The sequence below is a fragment of the Strongyloides ratti genome (assembly GCF_001040885.1).
Source record: "Strongyloides ratti genome assembly S_ratti_ED321, chromosome : 2".
Classification (NCBI taxonomy): domain Eukaryota; kingdom Metazoa; phylum Nematoda; class Chromadorea; order Rhabditida; family Strongyloididae; genus Strongyloides; species Strongyloides ratti.
The window spans coordinates 16317308-16332270 of NC_037308.1; the positions used below are offsets into that span (position 1 = coordinate 16317308).

Consider the following 14963-nt stretch of genomic DNA (forward strand, 5'->3'; position numbering starts at 1 on the left):
TAGAAATATTTTGAATAACATATTTATAAAAAAAAAAAATATAATCATCTGGTGTGTAAAAAAATAAATTTCAAAGTACATTTTTTATTAAATTTTAAATTTCAAAAATTTTATATTGATGAAATTAGACTTATTAAACTTCTATTTTTTTACCTTTATTTAAAATCTTTTTTTTTTCTATTGATATAATTTATTCTAATTTCATATTAATAAAAAATTAGAAAAGTTATAAAAAAAATAAATATTTACGATTTTTTAAATTATAATTTTATTTTCGAAATATATTGTTTTGTAAAAAATTTAAAATAATTTATAAAACACAATTTTAATCAAAATATTTAATGTGTATTTTATTAGTGCATTAAATTAATTAATATAAATTATGTATTGGTAGCATAATTGTTTAATAACATTTATATAGATAATCATAAGTTAGATTTATAATTAATTCAAATTTTTTCATAAATGTAAGTAAGACTAAATATGGTTCTAAGATTCTTAGAAAGTTAAGAAAATAGTGATGATATTAAGAAATATTTAGGTTAATAAAAGTTTTCAAGAAATATGTGCATAGAAGAAAAAATTAGAGCAAAATGAGGTAAAATTATTAACTTCTGTGAGAATTATATACTGAATTTCATAAAGCAATGTAACAATAATCTAACGTTGAAAGTTTATTTAATAATTTTATGCACAGGCTTCTGAATAAACTACTTTTCAAAAATTTAGTAATTACTAAATATTAAACAAATTAATTAAATAAAATTAAATATGTCTAAAAGTATTAGTATTTATAACTAATTTTTAATATCATTATAATTAAAATTTGTAAAATATTTTTTAACGTACTTTTTATATTGTATAACTTTTTAATAAAAATTTAATATATAAAAGTTATATTATATAATTTTCATGCTTATTAAAACAACTTATATTTAATTTTTAAATAAAATTTTGTAAATCTATTTGAAAAAATAAAAAAAAAGTGCTGAAAGAATTAATTTATATTTATTTATTCATATTGTTTAAAAACTATTAGAAATATTATTAAAATTTAAAAAAAAATTTATCTAAACAAATGTATAAAATTTATAAATAAATAATAATTTAAATTTTAATAAAATTTTTACTACAAAAATTTCACTTGAGATTGGCGTCATAATAGATCGTCAAATTATTTTGGTTGATTTTTTTTTTTATTTTTAGTAGATTTAGTAGATTTAGTTTTATGTTTTAATTTTTTTTCTATTTTTTTGCATGTTGACTTAGAAATACATTTATTCTTATAAAGTAAATATCCAGCTTTACATTGGCAACCTGGTTTTCCACAATCTTTTGTACATTTTTTAGAAATTTTTTGATTACATTTTTCAGGACATTTACTTGTGCATCTTGTATATACCATATTCTTAGAACATTTTGGTCGTGGAGTAGTAGTTAGAGCATGTGGACAATCTTTTTCTAAAATACATTTTTTTTTACCAAATTTAACATAACCACGTTTACATTCACATCTTGGTTTATGACAATCTACTTTACATACAATATATTTTGGTGAACCACATGATCTGGAACATGGAGAATGACAACTATTTACAAATGTAGTATTTCCTTTACATTTAAGACAATAAGGATTACTTTTAATTACATTAATCCAAAAAAATAAAAGTAAAATTGAATTAAAAAAAATTATCTTAAAAAAAATATTATAACTGTTTATTAATATAAACTTACCATTATGTTAAGAGTTTTATAATTGAAATATAATCAAAATTTGTATCTTTATATTTGGAATTTTTACATAATATTTATTTATTAATAATTAAACAAATAACGATGGTATAAAGATAACATTAATAAAAAATTAAAAAACATTTTTTTTAATCAGTAATAGGAAGTTATACTATATATTTTTAAATGTTATAATCCTTTAAAATTAATCGTTGTACTTTAAAATATATCATTATTGTTACTAAAAAAAACTTTTTTATCAAACAAATTTAATAAAAATATTAAGTCACTTTTTTAATATCAATTTTTTAGTTTTTTATTTATAAACTTTTTATTAATAATTTTTTTTAAATAAATAACTATTATATCAAGTTTAATAAACGTCTAATCACTTTTTACTTATATAGTTTATATCATAATTTTAAAAATTTATTTTAACAAATTAGAAATATAAAGTACAAAACATTCATATATCAACTTTTTCTTTTCTTGTAACATTAATATTGCATTTTAGATAACTAGCATCAATATAAGTAATTTTTTATTGAAAAGTTAGTTTTTTAAAAGTTATTGTTTATAAATATTTTGTTATAAATATTGTAATATAAGTTTCTGGATAGAAATCGGTTTATGTTTGTTAATATATCTTAGCATTACATCTAAAATTTTGATAAAATAAGAAAATTAGTGCATTTTTATAAAATATTTATTCTAATATATAAAATTTGTTTTCTAAAAAATTTTAATTTTTATTAATTTAAATTATAATTAAGTTGAATGAAGTGAATAACCAATAAAAATAATAAAAATAAAATGTAAATATTTTACTTATGTAGATATAATTTATAAAATTATAATAATTAATTACCTTTTTAAAAAATAAACATATGAAAATTTTAAAATTGTTCTAATATTTAAAAAATAACCAGTACATTATATGATAAAACATGTAAGTTTGTATAAGAATAAATTGATCATAAATCAATGTTTAATAATAAATTTTAACAAAATTTATTAATGAAAAAATGCTTTATAAAATTTATTTTTAAATTATTATTTTATATTTGAAAAAGCAATAAATTTTTATTTTTTTTTTTACATTTTTACTAGTTACGAAAAAAATAAATGTAGAGTTAGTGTAACTTATGTTCCTTATATATTATCATATCCTTAAAAATTTATAAAAAAAATATTTGTTTAGTTCAACATAAATTACCAAACTGTTAATATAGAACTGATTATTGTATCAATAAAACTAATGATTGTGTTTAAAAATAAAAAGATTATTGAAACTATAGTAAAGTAATGGAAAAACATATTGAAACCGATAAAGAATTTTCTAAAAGTATGATATATAAATAAGTGTAGATCAAAATATTAACCATACTATAATGATGAAAAATTAGCAAAATGTAATAGTAATTGTAACTACTCAAGATATTAATGTAATATCTATATTTATTAAATGAAAATAATGAGTATTTTAAAAGTTTTATAAAATCAAATAATTCTTAAATATATTTTCAAGATATAATATCTTAAAACTGTTTTCTAATTAATGATACAACATGTTTTGGATCTCTTTTAGAGTCACTGACGTATTGAATTTAAAAAAAAAAGTTAATTGAAATATTTTAAAAAGTTTTTAAAAATTTAATAAAATGTATAGTAATTTGAACAATTGATAGTTGATAAACAGTAAAAAAAAGTTTTAGAAAAAATTTTTTTATTATATTCAAATTTAAAAAAAAAATTTTTACATAAATAATTAAAATTATCATATAAATAAATAAAAAATAAAATTAAGAAAATTAGTAGTATATTTTTCAATAAAATTTTTATTAAAAAAAATTCTAATATCAGAAATCTAGAAAATTTTCAGCCATGTTTTATATCTCTGAAAATAAATATACTAGACTTAATTTTGAATAGAAATCGAATGAAACTGGTCCCATCTTCATAGGACAATTATTTGCTGAGATATCGAAAAGTCGGGAACAATGAATATTTTAGAAAAATTTCCGCCCTTGGTCATATCTCGCTTCATAATAAAGATAAATGCAATCAGATTTCTGCAATCGTGTGCAAATGAGTTTTCATATAGGGTCTACCTTTAAAATTTTTTTATATCTTTGAGTATCTGCGAGATATAAAAAAATGGTGACAATGGAATACGCGCGAAAAAGTACCAAGCGTAGTATTTCAAGAACGGTTGAAAATTTAAAAATCTTTTCAATGTAGGGTATACGTAAAATCACGAATGAAGCACAGCGCATCCAATTTCATAGACCTGTGACTTCATTAACTCGAGTTATCACTAAATTCTTAAAACTTTTTTTCAACATGTTTCTTATCATAACTTCATTTTTAAAAGTCCTATGAAAATATGAATAGGCTTAATGAATTTCTCATAAAAAATTGATCTAGAAAAAAGTATTTATTTTTAAAATTTACAATATTATCATAGAAATCGAAATTTACAAAAAAAATATTCCACAATTTCACCCTTCAACTTTAAATCCCTATAACTCCTGAAGTTTCAATTTTCGAATATTGTTGATTATATTCAAAATTCATCCCTTCTCAAGGGCTATCGAATGATTATAGTTGCATATTCAAATTCCAAAAAAAGTTGTCCTTCTTTGTTCAGATTTTTAGAAGTAAAATCGGAAATCTAGAAAATTTTCAGCCAATTTTTATATCTCTGAAAATAACAAAGTTATAGCTATGAAAATTTATATTCAAGACCTACTTTTGAGTAGAAATCGAATGAAACTGGTCCCATCTTCATAGGATAAGTATTTGCTGAGATACTGGAAAGTCAGGAACAATGAATATTTTAGAAAAATTTCCGCCCTTGATTATATCTTGCTTCAAAATCAAGATAAATGCAATTAGATTTCTGAAATTGTTTTCTAACGAGTTTTCATGTGGGGTCTACTTTCAAAATATTTTTATACCTTTAACCACTATTGAGATATAAAAAATGGTGACAATGGATTAGGCGCGAAAAAATACCAAGCATAATATTTCAAGAACGGTTGAATATTAAAAAAACTTTTCAACGTAGGGTATATCTAAATTTACGAATGAAGCACAGCGCATCCAATTTCATAGACCTGTGACTTCATTAACTTGAGTTATCACTTAATTCTTTAAACTTTTTTTAAATCATATTTCTTATCATATCTTCATTTTTAGAAGTCCTATAAAGATGTGCATAGGCTTAATGAATTTCTCATAAAAAACTGATCTAGAATAAAGTATTTATTTTCTAAATTTACAATATTATCATAAAAATCATGATTTACAAAAAAATATTCCACAATTTCGCCACTCAACTTTGACTCCTTATAACTCCTGAAGTTTCAATTTTCGAAAATTGTTGATTATATTCAAAATTCATCCCGTTTCAAGATCTATAGAATGAGTATAGTAGCATATTCAAATTCCAAAAAAAGTTGCCTTTCTTTGTAAACATTTTTAGAGGTAAAGTCGAAAATTTAGAATATTTTTAGCCAATTTCTGAATCTCTGAAAATAATAATGCTAAAGCTATGAAAATAAATATTTTGAACCTACTTTTGAATAGAAATCGAATGAAGCTAGTCCCATCTTCATAAGATAAGTATTTCCTGAGATACTGGAAATTCGGAAACAATGAATATTTTAGAAAAATTTCCGCCCTTGGTTATATCTCCCTTCAAAATCAGGATAAATACAAGCAGATTTCTGCAATCGTCTTGAAATGAGTTTTCAAATGGGGTCTACCTTCAAAATATTTTTATACGTTAAACCACTTCCGAGATATAAAAAAATGATGACAATGGATTACGCGCGAAAAAGTACCAAGCATAGTATTTCAAGAACGGTTGAAAATATAAAAAAGTTTTCAACATAAGGTATCACTTAAATTATAAAAGAAGCCCAGCGCATCAAGTTTCATGTTCTGTGACTTCATTAACTTGAGTTATCACTAGATTTTTAAAACTTTTTTTTAAACATATTTCTTATCATAACTTCATTTTTTGAAGTCCTATAAAAATGCGAATAAGCTTAATGAATTTCTCGTAAAAAATTGATCTAGAAAAAAGTATTCATTTTTAAAATTTACATTATTATCATAGAAAACTAGATTTAAAAAAAATATTCCACAATTTCACCCTTCAACTTTGAATCCCTATAACTCCTGAAGTTTCAATTTTCGAATATTGTTGATTATATTCAAAATTCATCCCGTTTCAAGGGCTATCGAATGACTATAGTGACATATTCAATTTCCGAAAAAAGTTGCTTTTTTTTGTTCACATTTTTAAAGGTAAAATCGGAAATTTAGAATATTTTCAGCCAATTTCTGAATCTCTGAAAATAATAATGTTATAGCTATGAAAATAAATATTCTAGACCTACTTTTGATTAGAAATCGAATGAAACTGGTCTTATCTTCATATGTTAAATAATTGATGAGATACTGAAAAGTCGGGAACAATGAATATTTTAAAAAAATTTCCGCCTTTCGTCATATCTCGCTTCATAATAAAGATAAATGCAATTAGATTTCTGCAATCGTTTTCAAATGAGTTTTCAAGTGGGGTCTATCTTCAAAATTTTATTATATATTTAAGTACTTGCGAGATATAAAAAAATGGTGACAATGGATTACGCGCGAAAAAGTATCAAGCTCAGTATTTCAAGAACGGTTGAAAATTTTAAAATGTTTTCAACGTAAGGCATACCTTAAATTACGAAAGAAGCTCAGCGCATCTGGTTTCATGCTTCTGTGACTTCATTAACTTGAGTTATCACTAAATTCTTAAAACTTTTTTTTAAACATACTTCTTATCATAACTTCATTTTTAGAAGTCCTATAAAGTTGTGAATAGGCTTAATGAATTTCTCGTAAAAAATTGATCTAGAATCATCTGTTTATTTTTAAAATATCTTATTGTATCATGGAAGTCGAAATTTATAAAATAATATTCCCCAATTTCGCCCCCAACTTTGACAGCTTATAACTCATGAAATTTTAATTTTAGAATATTGTTGATTATATTCAAAATTCATCCCATTTCAAGGGCTATCGAATGACTATAGTGGCACTTTTAAATTCCAAAAAAAGTTGTTCATTTTTGGTCACAGTTTTAGAGGTAAAATTAGAAATCTAGGAAATTTTCAGCCAATTTTAATATCTTTGAAAATAATAAAGTTATATCTACGAAATTAACTTAACTAGACCAATTTTTGAATAGAAATCGAATGAAACTAGTCCCATCTTCATAGGATAAGTATTTGCTGAGATACTGAAAAGTCAGGAACAATGAATATTTTTGAAAAATTTTCGCCCTTGGTCATATCTCGCTTCACAATGAAGATAAATGAAATCAGATTTCTGCAATCGTCTTCAAATGAGTTTTCAAGTTGGGTCTATCTTCAAAATTTTTTTATATCTCTAAGTACTTGCGAGATATAAAAAAATGGTGACAATAGATTACGCGCGAAAAAATACCAAGCATAGTATTTCAAGAACGATTAAATATTTAAAAAACTTTTCAACGTAGGGTATATCTAAAATCACGACTGAAGCACAGCGCATCCAATTTCATAGACCTGTGACTTCATTAACTTAAGTTATCAATAGATTATTAAAACTTTTTTCAAGCATATTTCTTATCATATCTTCATTTTTTGAAGTCCTATAAAGATGTAAATAGGCTTTATGAATTTCTCGTAAAAAAGTGATCTAGAATAAAGTATTAATTTTTAAAATTTACAATTTTTTCATGGAAATCAAAATTTATAAAAAAATATTCCCCAATTTCGTCCTCATCTTTGAATCCTTATAACTCATGAAGTTTCAATTTTTGAATATTGTTGATTATATTCAAAATTCATCCCGTCTTAAGGGCTATTGAATGAATATAGTTGCATAATCCAATTCCAATAAAAGTTGTTTTTTTTAATTTTTATTATAAAAATTTTTTTTAGTTATTCATTTTTTTTTTATTTATTTGTTGTTTTAGTATAAAAAATTTATATTTAATCAATATAGCAATTTTAAAAAAAAAAAATTATACATATGTATAATATTCAAATATTAAAAAAAAATTTCTAGTACGTCAGTTACTTTAAAATTAAGCCCATGTTTTAACTTAGATGTAAATAACAAAAATAATACACTGTGTAGTGTATCTAGATGTATCTATGACTATAGTTTAATACTATATTAAAAAATTGGGTACTTTGTGGTTAGAACCCCGCCATTTTTTAATACCCATAACTTCTCTCAGAAGTTTTCTTTTTTTTATAAAATTTTGAGGGATGAGATTCCTATCCAATCCCCTTTTGTAGCAAAAAAAAAAGTCAAAAAAAAAACTTTATTTTTCACTTAAAAATTCACAAAAAAAAAACAAATGTCCCTTAACATGGACTCAAATTCATTATTTTTATTATTTTTTCTCTATGTAAATTCATACATATTGCCTTCTAACATGCTTCTCCGTGTTTCCCTGCAAATCCCTTCAAAACAATATTCCTACGTTTTTTTTTAGCGACATTTTATAATATTCATAATTTTGAGAAAAAAAATTATTTAGTACAAATTAAAGATCAATTACCTTTTTTTTCTTTATTTTTTACCAAAAAAATTCATTTTTTATTATTTATAAAATTATTTATTAAATTTAAATATCAATTACCTTTTTTTCATTAATTTTTATTCATTTTTCATAAAAAAAATCAAATATCAAACTTTATTTTTTTTAATAATTTAAAATAATTTAAAGAAATTATCATATAATTATTTAATATGCAAAAAAAAATTTTATAAATTCATTTTAAAAAATTTTTGGGGGATGGGGATCTAACAGAAAAAAAACCTTTTTCTGCTATACCCACCCCTTTTCAACTTTTTCTTTATCATTTTAAAAACATTGAATATAATTTAGAAAAAACTTTTATAATATTATTTTTTGTTAAAATTAATTTTAGTTTGATATAATGAATTAAAATTAGATTAAAATCGTAAAACAATTCAAAACTTTTTTTAAAATTAATTTATCAAAAAAACCATATAGAGATAATTTATTCTCTATATTTTGAGTATTCTACCATATATGTAACATTCTTCGTTTTTGAAATATAAGCAAAAAAAAATCTACAATCTTATCATTATCATGTCTTTTTTCGCTATTGATAAGTCATACTTTTTTAAAATATAATATTTTTCACAGTGATAATAAAAACTATTTATACATTTTTTTGATTCTTTCATGAATGAAATAAGTAACGTAAAAATCACATCATTCGTTTTTTAGATATAAATTAAATAATATATATTAATCTTTTTAAATTATTTTTTGTAATTTAACATTAATAAATTAATAAAAATGTTATAAACTTTTTATTTTGGTAAAATAATATAAAGTTAAAAAAAATTATATTGTTATAGTTATTATTAAGTAAAAAAAATATAATTAAAAATTAATATGTAGTAAATTGAATAATAAATAAACAAATAAGTTATTTTAAATTTAATTATAACACTTGGTAAAAAGTTCTTGATGTAAAAAAAAGTTATTTATCATTAAAAACTTATATCAAAAAAATATTTTATTTTATTTTTTTGTATTAATTTCCATATTTATTTTTTTTTATATAAGTCTTCAATAAGTTTTTCTCAGAATATACTTTCTTAACTAAAATACCATAGATCTATTAAAAATTAATAGAATCTTTTTGCGTAAAAAGAAAGTTTCAAATATTCATTTATTTTAAAAAAAAACAGTAATTTTTAAAAAAAATTTCTCTTATTATAAATACTTCTTACGTGATGTTTTTATTAATTATAAAACTTTCTTTTATTCAATTATTATTGCTTTTAATAATAGTTATTAATTTATATTACTCTCACCAAAACTAAATCGAACAAAGTATTTAATATTTATATATATACACTTTATTTTTTAAATTACAAAAAAATCCGTAAATTACAAAACATTCTATAGCTATCAAAAGGTTATACATTTTCAACTAGCGCGTATAAAGCAAACGCTATTTGTGATTAGATTATATATGTTTGGTGAAAGCTCATAAAAGCAAATTACCAGAAAGAATGTCTATTAACTTGAGGATATCCAGCACCAGTTCCATACGATCCAGCTGGATAAGGTGTAATAGGATCTTGTCTTGATTGTCTCGATGGTATAGATTGGGGAAATACATTAGACATTGGATAAGCAACATTATTTGTTGATGGATATGGTGTACCACCACCAGATTGATTAAACATTGCATCTCTGGAAAAAGCATTCATGCTAGCAATATGTTCTTGTTCTCTAATAATTTCTTCAAGTTTTTCTTTTCTTAATTTTCTTGAAAGTGCTTTTGACTTTTCGGCAATAAATAATTTTTTAAATTCATTAAGTTCAATATCTCCATGAGTGAATTGTTTTGCAATTGCCTCTGCTATATCTTCTGCCTCATGTTGAGCAGATATTAATAGATTATTAATTGATTGCAAAGAACGTTCTTCACCTAATTCATCTAAAATTAAGAAATAATTATTCATAATATATTACTTTTTTTAATACTTACCTAATTTTTCTTTTTTTTCTTGCAAAATTTTTAATATCTCATTTGCTTTTTGATGAGTCTTTAAAAGTTTATCCCGAGCTAAATTAATTTCTGGTTCTAAAGCTAAATTTTTTAATGCTTGACTTCTCATTTTTATAAGTAATGCTTCTTTTTCAGATGGAACTGACTTAATCTTAAAAAAAAATAATTTTTAGATAGTTTTTTTTATGAAAACATACTTCCGGTAAAGTTTCAACTAACGTCTTTTGATATTCTTCATTATTTAATAAGTCTTGTAAATCACTATACTTCATATCTTTTATATTTTCCATAAGAGAAGAGAGACAAAGTTGCCTTAAATCTTTATAACTTCCAGACATAGTTTATTATTTAAAATGTAGCTTCAAAACAATAAAGTAATGTGATTGAGATATTGTATAAACTTTGTTTTACTTGGAATAATGTAGTTTTCGTGTTAAGAGTGTATTTTTTTAACTTCATAACTGATTAGGTAATTATTGTTTGAAATATTGTATTTATCTATTTTGTCAAACATATCAGTATATTATCTATAAAATGTTTTATTGATTTATTTCATCAAAATTATGATATATTAAGATTTTTTTTTTTTCAGATATCTTTCTATTTAAATGTACAAAATTAACCATTAAAAAAAGAAGTTGTTTATATTTGTGTATAATTTTATATGATGACTGATGAGCTTGTTCTTCGTCGACTACTGGAATTACCATATGAATTAACATATATATGTTGTAGAAAATTAAAAGATGAAATATTTGCCGGTAGTACGATAGGAACTTTAATGATTTTTGCAAGAATTAAAAACGGTATAACATTTTTTTTTTATTACTATTATTTATAATTTGAAAAATTATTAAATTTATAGGTGAAAGAGGATACGAGTCAAAAGAATATGTAAAAGCAATAGATGAAAAAAGACAACCAATATTAAAATTATGTATATCAGAAGAATGTAAAATAGTTGTTATATTATATGAAAACCAAATAGTTGTACGAGATTTAGATGATTGTAGTATAATTTACTGTCAAATTAAGAAATTTAAAAAATTAACAGCAATGGATTGTTACTATGATAATGATAAGGGGAAATTGTGTTTGAGTGTTGGAGATGATAAAATGATAAAATTTTTTGAGTGGACTAATAATACTTTTACATATATGAATGTAAATTTAAAACCAAAAGAATTTTTGGAAACACCTACTTCTATTCAATGGTGTGGAAAGACTGGAATTTTAATTTTTGTTGTAAAAAAAGAATTTTTTTATGCTAATATTTTTGGTAATTATAAAGATGAAAAAATTTGTATCTCTTTAAAAAAAGATATTAAATCAAGAGAAGCATCTCTTTTAATTTATCTTGATGATTTAAATTTAATAGGATGTATTCAAGGATATTCTATTTATTTTATTAGTTCCATTGAACCATTTTCAAATAAAACTAGAGAAATAAAATTTACAGAAGAAATAATTTATGCATTTTATTCAATGCCTTATATAATGGTTGTAACAAAAAATGGACGATTAGAAATTAGGTGTCTTCAGAGTTCTGTAGTTATCCAAAGTAAGGTAATGCCAACACGTATTTTTATTATATGTTCAAACAAACCTGGTATATGTTTATGTGCATCAAATAAATTTATTTATGAATTAGATGGTAGAAAAAATTCAATAAAGTCAATTGAAAAACATAAAAATGAAAAAAATTTTGATTTAGCTGTAAAATTATGTGATGTTTATGGTATAACAGAAAATGAAAAATTTGAAATAAGGAGAGCTCAAGCATTTGAATATTTTAAATTAAAAGATTTCAAAGAATGTATGAAAGTAGTTAAGAATATGAATCTTGAGGTACTACAATTGCTCCAAATGTTCATACGATATTTACCTTATAATGATTATCCTTATGAATTGAATGAAAATAATGATATTGATAATACAAATTTAAAAGAACCACTTGATGGAGAAGATTTAAAAAAACTTTTAATTGAATTAATAGATTATTTAGTTGATTTAAGGCATAAATATCTTAATGTTGTGTTAGCATATGAAAATTACAATGGAAAATATACAGAAGAAGAATACCAACTTGCCAGAAGATATCTTGTAGTAGTTGATACATCAGTAGTTCAATGTTACCTACATTTAGATTCAATAATGGTAAAATCATTTTTAAGATCAAGAAATTTTTGCAACTTTGAATGTATAGAAGATTTGTTAAAAGATTTAGAAAAATATGATTTGTTATATTTACATTATAAAAATGCAAATAAACACGATGATGCTTTGACTGTTCTTCAACATTTATATCAAAAAGAAGAAAGTGATTTTAGTGAAATTGATACAATGATAGAATATTTAAAAGAACTTGGAAATAAAGAAATAGAAACAATTTTAAAATATGCCAAATGGGTTTTTTCTATTGATGAGAAGAAAGGTTTAGAAATTTTTATTGATGAAACCAATGAATATGAGGAAGTTAAGCTATTTGATAGAGCTAGAATAAATGAATTTTTGACTGACTATGATATTCGACTAAGTATCCAATATTTAGAATTCATAATTAATGTATGGAATGATGACAATATTACATTTAGTGAATATCTTGGTTCTTTATATCGTCTTCGAATAGATGAACTTCGTAAAGATTATACTCATATATGTAAAGATGATGATAAATTTATTGTAGCTGGTGAGGAAGAAGGTGAGCTTGGAGAATTAAGAAAAAAATTTATAAAATTTTTAAATGAAAATAATTTATATACACCAAGAAAAATGTTAGACTTATTAAAATCTGACTATTTTTATGAAGAAAAAGCTATTGTATATAGAAAAATGAAAAAACATAAAAACGCTTTATGTATTTATATTTCAATTTTAAAATTATACGATGAAGCTGATAAATATTGTGAAATGTATTATGATCAAAAAGATCTTGATGATAAGGATCTTTTCAATTTATTATTTGAAGGATACTTGAAACCGTTTGATCCAAGCATTGTTGGTATATCTTCAGATAGAGGATTAAAAGGAACAATAAATATTTTAAGAGGGCTAAATGTTTTAGAAAAACATGCAGATAAAATAAACATAACAAAAGCGATATCAATGATTCCTGATGATATTGATGTAAATAAATTAAATAATGTCTTTACAGCTATAATAAAATGTAAAAATGAACAATGTGATGATATTGTTTTTGAATCAGCAATAACAAAATCCTCCTACACTCATTATAGAGAGGAATTGAAGAAACGTAAGAAAGTTCATTTTAAAATAGAAACTGGAACAAAATGTTTTTCTTGTAACAAAGGGATTAGAGATAGTGCATTTGTTGTTAATGAAGATGGAGGTATTTATGATTATGGATGTTATACTAAATTATCGTACAATTTAGATTAATATGATAAAGTGAAATAATTTAATATAACCATGAATTGTATAAATATCTTGTATATAATATTAAATATATTTTATAAAAATTGTTTATTGTTTCTTTTAAAAAAAACTATTATATAATGCTTTGATAGGATAAATATATTATAAAAATTTATTACAATGAAAGTTTTTATTTTTATCATATTTTTTCTACCAATTGTTATAGCTATTTATCTTAATGATTGCTTTTGGGATCCAGTACCAAATTATGATATATATAAAAGAATAAGAATAATTTTTGATAATGCTCCAATTAAAGGTGGACAAAAACAGCATAGAGATTTAGCATTATTAGTTGAAAATGATAAAGAATACTTTGGATGGACTGTTGATACATTTAAAGATATAGAAAATATTCGTGCTGAATTTAATATTGATGGAAAATATGTCTTAAAAAATAAAGGATTTAGAATATTTACAGATAAATTTCAAGATAGTTCATTTGAATGGATAAAATGTAATGAAACAGAGAAAAATAATTTAGTATACTATAGAAATACAAAAGCTATAATGTTATATGATTCTATTTCTGATAGTAGTTATTATGGATATCTTAATAACGATACAATATATGCCCTTAATTATCAAAAAGAACCTATTACTGAAAGTATATACTTAACATTACATATATTATTTTGTCTTTCAAAAACAATTTAATGTATAAATTTTATAATAACTAAACATATAAATGATCAATATAAAAAATATAGTTTTAATTTTATAGTATTTTAAAATGCTTATAAAATTATAACATTATTATATTAAAAATTTTGTATTAGATATTTTTTCAATAAAAAATTTATCTTTTTTTTATGTTTATTTTATATGTATAAGATTATGTGTCAATTAATTTAAAAAAAAAATGTTTAATGTACTAAATTTTCTTATTAACAAAAAGAAAAAGAAAATTTTAAAACAATGGTAATTTTAAATGTTTAAAAATACACAAACTTGTATAACTTTATTAAAACACAAATAATATAAAAAAAATTTCTCGTTTTTAGCAAATATTGGAAGTTACTTTCAACTTCGTTCCAAAATTTTGAAAACTGAAGAATAAACTTCAGAATTCAATAATTACCTCAAACTGGGTTTTATAAACCAACGGATTAAAAAAAAGTATCACCCACCTAATATTTTTATCATTGAATTATTTTGAATATGCTAGTAATATAAATAGTTTAT

General features: G+C 21.9%; 3 protein-coding genes across 3 annotated transcripts; 2 read left to right on the forward strand and 1 right to left on the reverse strand.

Annotated features, from left to right (window-relative positions):
* Positions 1-1174: 1174 nt before the first annotated feature.
* SRAE_2000515800 (Vacuolar protein sorting-associated protein 37A) lies at positions 1175-10681 on the reverse strand (the record flags this gene model as incomplete). The annotated part of the gene is made up of 5 exons (XM_024644133.1): positions 1175-1408; positions 1535-1637; positions 9833-10271; positions 10323-10494; positions 10541-10681. The coding sequence occupies 5 exons, from the start codon at positions 10679-10681 to the stop codon at positions 1175-1177; spliced, it is 1089 nt and encodes a 362-aa protein (XP_024509724.1).
* A 326-nt stretch (positions 10682-11007) lies between these two features.
* On the forward strand, positions 11008-13742 carry SRAE_2000515850 (Transforming growth factor-beta receptor-associated protein 1; the record flags this gene model as incomplete). Its single annotated transcript, XM_024644134.1, has 2 exons — positions 11008-11149; positions 11209-13742. 2 exons carry the CDS (start codon positions 11008-11010, stop codon positions 13740-13742), a joined length of 2676 nt encoding a protein of 891 aa, XP_024509725.1.
* Positions 13743-13898: 156 nt separating this feature from the next.
* SRAE_2000515900 (Hypothetical protein) lies at positions 13899-14435 on the forward strand (the record flags this gene model as incomplete). The annotated part of the gene is made up of 1 exon (XM_024644135.1): positions 13899-14435. One exon carries the CDS (start codon positions 13899-13901, stop codon positions 14433-14435), a length of 537 nt encoding a protein of 178 aa, XP_024509726.1.
* Positions 14436-14963: the final 528 nt, after the last annotated feature.